Source organism: Primulina huaijiensis, chromosome 3, assembly GCF_012295235.1.
Source record: "Primulina huaijiensis isolate GDHJ02 chromosome 3, ASM1229523v2, whole genome shotgun sequence".
NCBI lineage: Eukaryota > Viridiplantae > Streptophyta > Magnoliopsida > Lamiales > Gesneriaceae > Primulina > Primulina huaijiensis.
The window spans coordinates 25,370,362-25,380,287 of NC_133308.1; the positions used below are offsets into that span (position 1 = coordinate 25,370,362).

Here is a 9,926-nt window from a genome sequence, read left to right on the forward strand (position 1 = left end):
ATATTGTTCATCCCCTCTCTAGGTTTTTTTTTGTGTGTGGTGCTATCAAGGTCTTCTAAAGTGTTCAAAAAGTTCAAACACCAGCCTTGTTTTTACATAGTCGACATTGATTTTTATTTTTTCTATTGTAAAAATAAGTGGGTGTGCACTAATTTCCAATTAAAATAGGTGTGATGGAATAATAACAACCACAAATTTAAAAAATTTAAATTAAATAACATATGTTTATTATTTTATGGAAGATACATAGCAATTTTCATTCAGAAAGTTGGCCAATTAATTTTTCCTTTTTTTTTCGTTTTTAGTCATTTTTATGTTTGATGTCATTAATATTCGACTTCATTTTGATGTTCTACTAATATTGCATGTTAATTAGCATTAAGATGAAATGAAAAAAGAAGCTAATTAAGTACTTAAATTTAGACCAATTTATGTTGCCAATTTCGTTATTTTTTTCATTATTTTATTAGAACTGTCAGAAATTACAAAGTCGTTATAAAACTTAATATTTTCATAACTATGCACAATTACAATTAAATGTGATGCCCACTATGTCATTAAATGACAAGTCAAAGGTAAAATTTATAATAGGAAAAAATAATAATAATAATAAAAAAATTCCTATGGCTGATTCGAGATTCTATTCCAAAGTATCTAGAAGAGCTTCTTAATTCATCGATGGTTAGTCCTCGTCAAAACGCGTAATGGATCAAGCTTTTCAAAATTTAATGCAATTTAAATGTAAATTAACAAAAAATTAACTTTATAAGATTTATAACTTGTGGTTTTACCAAAAGCTATAGTTTATAGTAATTATATATATTTTTTAAAGACGTACAAGAATCGAAACAATATATTTCAATAGTTTCTTGATAAGACAATTATTTCTCCCAATATTCCTCTTCATAGTAATTGTATTAATTATTTTGCAAATTATAGAATCGAACACATGATTTTGAGACGGAAACAAATATTTATAACTTCTAAAAATATATAGCAAGTAATAGTTCAACTGAAAATAGGCTAAGTACAATCAATTCGAAGACGAGGATAAGGTCATTAATTTCTATAAGAATTTAATAATTAAATTGTATTGATTATTGACGTTTGACGAGAAAATTGGGATGCGGTCATGCTTTCTTTGGCGAGCCCAGAAAAGATAACTAAGAAAATGGATTTTAAATTTTTTAGCATTTTGTATTTTAGTCGTGTTACGTTTTAGTAACTTTTCAAAGTTTGATTTCCACTCAATAACATGGATTCTACGAGCTTGTTTTGTCATAAGGGGGCAAAATTGTTTAGATACCGACCAAACTGATCAAGAGTCAAGTTGAGATTAATATGGCGAATTCAAATTTACAAAATATTAGTGATAAAAAGATTTTTTGTGGCTAACACTTTCCTCTACCATTTAGGATTAATCCCGACAGGGACGTAACGTTACATGTGACTGATTATTGTCAATATACTTACCCTTTAGCATGGGCAATGTATTTTGTATATTTATCTTATTGCAACTAGTCCACATGAACCGAATTGACCCGCCACCACGGGTTCAGAACAATCTTTAACCCGTCGTCGAGGTTAATCAAGGTAGGAACTCTATTTATTTCCTTTTTGGTTCTATTAGGTGTTAGCTAAATTGCTAATTAACAGAATTATATAAACAAGATCGTATGTAAAGGCAAAATAATAAACAGAACAAGTATAATGTTTACGATATGAGTATGGTGTATATAAAAATAAAACCAACAGTTAGACAGATGATCATAGCCTTAAACTTTCAATTAAGCAATTTAGAAACTTAGGGCCCTTACACACTTAAAACTTTCGGAAATGAAGACTAATAATTGTTAATTAAATTATTATAACCTACTCCAAATAAAAACTTGAAGAAAACTAATAGCTTAGTGTGAAAAGTTGAATTTGGCTTGCAAAGATTTTGTTGGACTTGTTAATTTTGTATTGCTTATATTTTAAAAAAGCTATATGCTAGCTAGGCTTATGGATTAGTTTCTTCTACTATAATTATTGCGATTATTTAATAATCAATGGTAAAAAGTGGAATTACCCTTAAATCGAATGCTAAAATCAATGGGAACAAGAGCCAGCCTATTTGGGGAAAAAAAATCTTATTAACTTTTAAAACGGATCGAGGGATAAATACAGTCTTCTATATTTTTAAATTTCCGTGTTAGTCCATTATTTTTATTTTTTTGGGGACAATTTTAGTCTTTTTTTAGGTGACGGTGATGTGAGACTGATGCGGTTGTGACGTGCGTAGTTCTACATCAGCACTTCTCATGAAAATGATTAACATTTCTAAAAATCGGAAGATACAAGATTGATATTAAAATTTGATAGAATAGAAGACCAAAATCGCTAAGAATATCATAATAAAAAAATATAAATTTTCCCTTCTGTAAAATTATATGTTTGTCCGATCTATTTTTTGTTTAAACATTTTTCCTATCTAAATTTCAAAGTCGTAGTATGAAACAATGCTATAAATTAAATAACAACCTTACTATAATTTTAAACCCCACAATGTATTTCATTTATGGAAAACGAATCCACGTATATATATGCATGGTTTTCTGGATGAATGAGAGCTCCCTCCATCCAGTCGACCTCTCAACGAATTTATTTCATTTGTTGCTTTGCGGCTGTCTTCAACATTCTCTCTAACCGGTTTTTTGGTTGACTTTTTTTCTCATCCTTTCTTACTTGGACAATAAATAAATAACATTTTTATCGAATGTATATAATATTACATTTTGGAAAATTATAATTTTAGTTTTTTTTATGTTTATCTCTTCAAAATTTTGAATCTGATATATTTCATCAAAATTTGCTATCATTAGAGTATAAATATCATACTGTAAACATCAATACCATATCGACGACACATTAGAATTATGTCGATGTCATAACAACACAATACCGGTAAAATGACAAAAATTGTAAAAGGAAAATGAACAAACAAATATAGCGAATTATGATAGTATTAGAAATTTGTGTATAAAACATTGTGAATTTTAAATTTTGGTTGATATGGAATGAAATTAGAAATAATATTTTAAAGTGAAATGGAAATATTATATGTATTTTCCTCCAAACAACTCATATATATATTATGATTAAACTATACATTTTGAAACGCTAATTAAATTTAAAAAAACTTCTGAAAATTTTCAATAAAGTATAAAACATTTTAATTTGAAATAATGATGTTTAATTACCATAAAAATCGAAATATTTCAAGCAAAATAAGGTGTCATTTAGTTTGACTTGAAAACAATATTGTAAAGTCAGCATAAAATAAATAACTTTACGAATTGGTAGTAAAGAAAAGTTGACTTTTGGGACACTTACGCGATTTTGACTCGTGACCAAAAGAATCAAGTAGGTGTTAATGTCTTAAAACCAAAGCGTAGGGGTCCAAAATTTTTCCAACACACTTTTAAATTTCTTTGTGGCTGGATATTCAAATCCAACCCATTCCCACCACAAAACAAATATTAAAAGTACAAAAACAAACTATAAAATTTATTTAAAATAATAAAAACACAAGAAATCATCATTTGAAGGGGGAAATTAAGAATACAAAATCGAAATATACTTAGACTGTGTTTTGATTGATGAATTTCAAATGTATTTTTGTTGTTTAGAGAAGATTTTAATTAAGATAAATTTCAAGTTCATTCAATAATTATGTTATTTGAAATTCATTCTATTTTGTATTATTAATGTGTAAATAAGTAAAATATGTATTCAAGATTCTATCTATCGTTTCATTATAATATATAAAAACTATAATTGAAATCAAGGAATTTCAAATTTATCTCCTCAATTACAACCTTAATTTAAAAACACAAGAATTTATTTAAAAAGAAGAAGAAATAAAATATTATTTATATAAATTGTTACCTTACATAAATATGACGTACGGACAATAAACAATAAATTATTGTAAGTAAGCACAAGGCGCACTCTCGAAAACCAGTGTAAATAATTTATATCAATTACATTTAGATAAATAGTTCATTAAAATAGAGATTAAAAACATAAAAAAATTTCTCAATGGATAATGACAACTTTAATATTTTAAGTTGGTTTGTTTTGGACTTTAATATAGTAATTTTTCAAAGTTTATTTTCATTCAATAACTTGAATATTTTTTTGGTTTTGATGAACGGATGTATGTACTTTTTTGAACCAATTTTTTATTACCTAAGCCCAATGCTATAAGCAAATTTTTTTGACCCAAATGTTTTATTACCTAAGCCCAATGCTAAAGATTCTAATTCTTAACAACTTTTGTCAAATAAATTATTGAATCCATTGATTTTTTTATTAAAAACAAAAGTGGCTCAAGTCTCTAACCCACCAATTATTGAAACTATGTTATTCAATTTTTTTTTAGTATTTATCTCCTAAATTATAATATAATGTGCTGCATTTTTTTCAATTATGTATTCTGAAACAGATTTTGCTCACCATATTAAAAAAAATTGGCTGCATTTCTGTCACCAAATATTACTATTTGACACTGATATTATCCTGTATGGTTCATGTTGTGAGAATAAAGCTTAACGTTATGCATATTTAGTTAAGATAAACTTTGTTGGTCGGATGCAGAAGTATGCTTAATAGTTTGATTTTAGGTAATGGTTCAGATGAAGGAGATTAATGCAAAGAATATGTGTCGAAGAGATTGTCGAGGAAGAGACTATTGATATGTCAATACGTAGGACTTGGAGATTGTGATTACTTTCTTTCGTAATGTTGAATTGATGATATTGGGTATTTATTATTTCAAAATAGATTTATATTTGGAGATTGCCGAAATTAGGATGAGCTCCTTTAGAAAGATCGTGATATTTTCTAGGAATTCAATTAAATTTTTCCACAAGAATTTTTTGTGTTGAAATTGGGCATTACATTCGAGCTATCTTTTCAAATGGATTGTACGCGAATTACAAATGGATCGAGGGATAAATACAGTCTTCTATTTGAAATTACAAAATTATCTCGTATTTTTGAAAAAAAAAAATTTCAATTAAAAGTTTATTTTCATCTGATAATTTAGATAATTTTCTGTTTTTCATTTTATTTAACCTCAATCCACTAAATTAATCGAATATTGTTTATTTGATACAGCAGATGAATTAGTCCGGTTTTTCCGGGCCGATTTAAACTAATTAAGGACGCATTTTACCTCATCCGAAAGCCGTTAAAAGTCTATGATAAAGCCATTATCAGCTAAGAGTGCTTCATAAATCAAGACTGTAAAGCAAAGACACGCGAAGAAGTTTGATCAGATATTTTACAACACAAAGCTCTTAATTTTACAAGAAACATACACATGAAATCAACATGTCTGACGTATCCATACATCAGAATGCACACTTACAGAAAAAAGTGAAATGTGTTAGAAAAATCTAAGTTACATTACCAACTAAAGTTGAAAGGTTTCAGACGTAGAAAACCAACTCAACGAAATAAATTGCTCGTGTTGCACGAGGATGAAAGCCAAATTCAAGAAACACACAGAAAAAGTCACTCGTTGTTCTACCTCTGCTCGTATCTGTTTCAACATACGTCCTCCTTCTCATTTTATTACATGTCTCCGTAGCTTTTAACTATATTACGAGTTTGTGGTGACGTCCTTTATATGAGAAGTGTCGATCTTTGGTGGCTCAGAATGTCTCCTCGTTACTGCAGGGGAACCGGAGAAAGACAGTCGTTTCTTGGCAGAACCACCAGACATTTTATCAGGCGTTCCCCCTGCTCCCAATGGGCTGCTAGGCAGCCGTGCTTTTGCTCTTGCTGACTCCGTGGGTGTCATGTAACCAGGTGCAGCAGGCGAGCTTGCAAGGCTCTCGTCATCTCTGACAGACGAACCGGCAATGCTGTGTCTTCGACATCGATCTGAATGAATACTGTTCATGCTCTTCAAATCATCATCAGTGGCAATAGTACCCCTCGAGCTTGATGGCCTTACTCTACTGGTAGTTTTCGAGATGGGAGTAGAAGGCGATTGTCTGCTAGGGGGGCGACTTTGTTTTTGAGTGGTGGGTGAATGGATCTTGGCGTTGCCTCGCGTAGAAAGGGAGCGACTTGCGCTGCTCTTTAAGGAGACTTGGTCACCGGTTAGTTCTTTGCCAATTGAACTTGCATTGTCCCATGGCCGGGCAGCCATCCACCGTTCTAGCCAACTCCAACCCCAATGGGGATTATTTGGATCCATGAATGTTTGGTTTCCGGAAGTGGAAGAGTTCCTCCATGTTTGCTGGTATAGAAATTTTAATTCCAAGTCAATTGTGAAAGCAACTTCAAGCCAAGAAAAGTAAAGATTTGGATTCTTGACTAATTCTTTTAAACCGGGCAGCCATCCACCTTTCTAGCCAACTCCAACCCCAATGGGGATAATGATTTTTTTGGATAGAGAAGCTAGAGGTGAGAAATATTGCACATAAAATTTCATTTCCACCTCTCATCCCCTTGATATTCACCCCTAACTTAAACAACAATAGGCTACATATGGAGCTACTAATGGAGTGAAACCATAATCAACTCGAGATTATGTAGTGTAAGCTATGAGATCATTCAGATAATACATGCAATATTGTCATTGAAACATTCTAGAGACTAAATGTTACTACCTGATGAGAGTATGCATACGCCAGTGCTCGCTCCCTTTTCGTAGCAGCATCTTTCCGGTTCTGAATATTTGCTTCAACCTGCTCTTTTGACAGCATGCTATCATCCCAATTTTCTGCACTCTAATGTCATATATCCACATAATCCTTTAGCGCAAAACAACTAAGGAACTAATTGTGATAGGAAGTTTGCTTAATCTATAACATGGACATAGTCTAGGAAGAGAAAACAGAAGTGGTCTTTCAAACTAAATAATAAAATAAATCCTATTATTAAGTTGAACATCAACATCTGAGAAGATTCATCAAAAAATGGTAAGAAATCAGAAGGAAATCACTAGATTTGTTTCAACCGTAAATGTCGGTATCCTATACTAGAAAAGACTATATGAAGAAAATTTTCGTGCAGAAACTGAAACTATGTTAATAATAATTAATAACAGTTTCACGCTTTACAGCCAAAAATAAGCTGAGATTACTTACAGATTCTCTCAACTTATCAAGCTCCTTCTCGTGCTTTTGCTGAATTTGTCTCTGGATAGCCAAGTTGTCCTCCGACATTTTAATTCTCCTCACCCGAATGTCGGATTGCACACGAGCCAGCGTCTGCATGCATTTCAAGGTGGTGGAGGCTTGTCGTTTGACAGACTGGCCTCCAATAAATGATTTCAGCCTTACAAGACCTCTCAAAGCCCGCAATGCTCTCCTTGCCTAAACAAAGTATAATAACGATGAAAATAATAGATGTAGTCATTGATATTATCATATATGCTTTAGTTCGTAACATAGTCTGTTTCTTTCTCTGACCATTATCCACAGAAGCACGGGATCCATATCACAACTTTTAGATCAATAACAATTCTCTTAATTCTAATCAACCGTCAAAGGCTTATAAATCCCGATATTTCATCAAAAGCTACTCTGTTATTTTAGGAATGCGACAAAAGCCATAGCCCATGTTAACAGGGTGACTCAAATTTTTTAACCATATAGCAACTCAAATGCGTCATCCCGTATAAACAATAGCACATGACAGCGACCATGTTCTTCCCCAACAATCCCCCTTTCAACTGTTATACCACTTTAAACTCACAAAATCAACAGCATGTAGCTTTCATATCAATTGTAGAACGGTGTCCATCAGACTATGACTATACTAAAAGGCTATAGCCCATGACAATGGTTCAACAAAAATCTTTTAAACATAATAGCACATGGGTCACATATCTTGGTAGCTGTGCCACATATATTGTCCGTTATATAGGACAAAAAGGTAACCGTTGCTCCAGAAAGATAAAGGATATATCAAAGGAGTATTCAAATTTGTTTATATATGTACAGAAAACGAGGAATAAGTTGACGGCGTATGAACTAGACAACTAAATGGAGTGGACACACAAAAATGTTAACAAGTATTCAATCAATCGCTAAATACAAGAGCATCCCATATGCCCATATCAAATTTCAAGAGCATTTTCATACCATATAGCCTCGAAAAGCTGTCTGAATCTTGATAGCAGCTATCTCTTCCTTAGTTTTACCCAAATTTTGGGCTGCGGCCGTGAGGCGAACAACCTCGGCAGCGGCATGAGCAGCAGCAACTGCAGCCTCAGCAGCCACGGCAGTGGCAATAGCAACAGAATAAGCATGCCTATTCTGTTCATTCTCCGCTTCCATCAACTTCACCTCCTCCATCGAAGAGTTGGCTGCAGGGACCGTCTCTCCATTTTCTACAGCAGCAGATACGGAATTTACACTTCCTTGTTTTTCGAACCATGTTCCTGATTTGTGGCTTTTCTGAGAGTGAAAAAATAGATCTACTCAGCATGCATCTTCACACTATACAATCAAATTGGAAACGTTAAAATGATGAATCCTAATCTAGCACCTTCTTTCTGTTGGCTTTAGATTCACAACTCAAAACTCTCTTTACCGCATATAAGAATCCTCCTCCTTTTCCCATTTCTGATACGGTCAAATTGTGAAGACAAAAGGAATATCAGTACTACGTTTCACCATGTTGAAAGGGAAATAAACAATTTAAGCATATAACTTTTTACGCAAATTCTGAGAAAATTTCTTATACAAAAATATTGATTTTCACTCACTCCAACCTCATAAAGTTCATTACTTCACCAAATTGGAACAGATCTACACAAAATTTTGAGACATATCGCAAAAACCAGACATTAAACTTCTTCACATGACAACCATATTGAGCCATAACATCTCCCAAACAAGAACAAAGAATTCTCCAACAAATTCAAAACCGAAAACCCAAAAAAAACCCACCAATTATTCATTGAAATGATAACACAGATCAATTGTTAAACTCAACCCGTGATTCAACCTCAAATAACAGCAGAGCCGACAATCTGAAAACGAAAGAAAGCAAAAAACTTCAAGGCTCCCACCTCATTCCATCCCACCATAAAGCATTCAAAAACTTTCCCATTTATAGTAGTAACAAAAAATCAACCACAGATGAAGTACCTGATAGAAATACGGAAACTTGCAGACTTAATGCAAGAGTTGACCTGATGATAACCTTCTTTCTGGTCCAAATAACCCTATGATTCCCCCAAATACCAGATGGGTTTTACACCAGAGGCCATGCACGGGTTCCCTGTGAAGAATCTGGAGAGAGAGAGAGAGAGAGAGAGAGAGGGGACAGATCTTAATCTGATTCAGGTTTTGGTGGAAATTCTACATACGTTAAAAGAGAGGTGGTCGAAGACAAAGTAACGGAAAAGGGCATTCTTGGTATTTCACCTCGGAAACGGCCTAATCCAGTAATCTGGGCTGGGTGTTGGGAGTTGGGCCCTGATAAAAGTAAACTATTCATTAATAATATAATGCAAATTTTGCATTGTAGTTGTTAATAAATGAGGAAATTTTGAAGGAAAAAAAAAACAATTTTGACACAAAATTAATATAATATCGTGAAAAAAATTATGACAAATATTAAAATAGATTTACTGTTAGTATACATCCTTAGATTTGCATAAGTTTTGATTGTGTACATTCGTATTCACTCTTTGACAAAATGTTAATATCACCACTCTTTCCGAATTCGAAGTATTTATCACAATTCATGTACTTTTTTCACAAGTCACATCTGATATGGGTTGTACCATAATTATCACCAACTATAATCGTCACTAAAAAATCACGTGTGCTCGATTATATAATCTTACAACCATAACTTATTTTTCTCGGAATGTTAGGTGACCTTTTATATTATAATTATAAGCATCAAAA

General features: G+C 32.5%; 1 protein-coding gene across 1 annotated transcript; it reads right to left on the reverse strand.

Moving 5' to 3' along the window:
* Positions 1-5,305: 5,305 nt before the first annotated feature.
* On the reverse strand, positions 5,306-9,386 carry LOC140974041 (protein IQ-DOMAIN 3-like). Its single transcript, XM_073437252.1, has 6 exons — positions 9,159-9,386; positions 8,554-8,630; positions 8,148-8,462; positions 7,149-7,376; positions 6,669-6,788; positions 5,306-6,295 (listed from the first exon to the last, which is right to left on the reverse strand). Exons 2-6 carry the CDS (start codon positions 8,626-8,628, stop codon positions 5,651-5,653), a joined length of 1,383 nt encoding a protein of 460 aa, XP_073293353.1. The 5' UTR covers positions 8,629-8,630; positions 9,159-9,386; the 3' UTR covers positions 5,306-5,650.
* Positions 9,387-9,926: the final 540 nt, after the last annotated feature.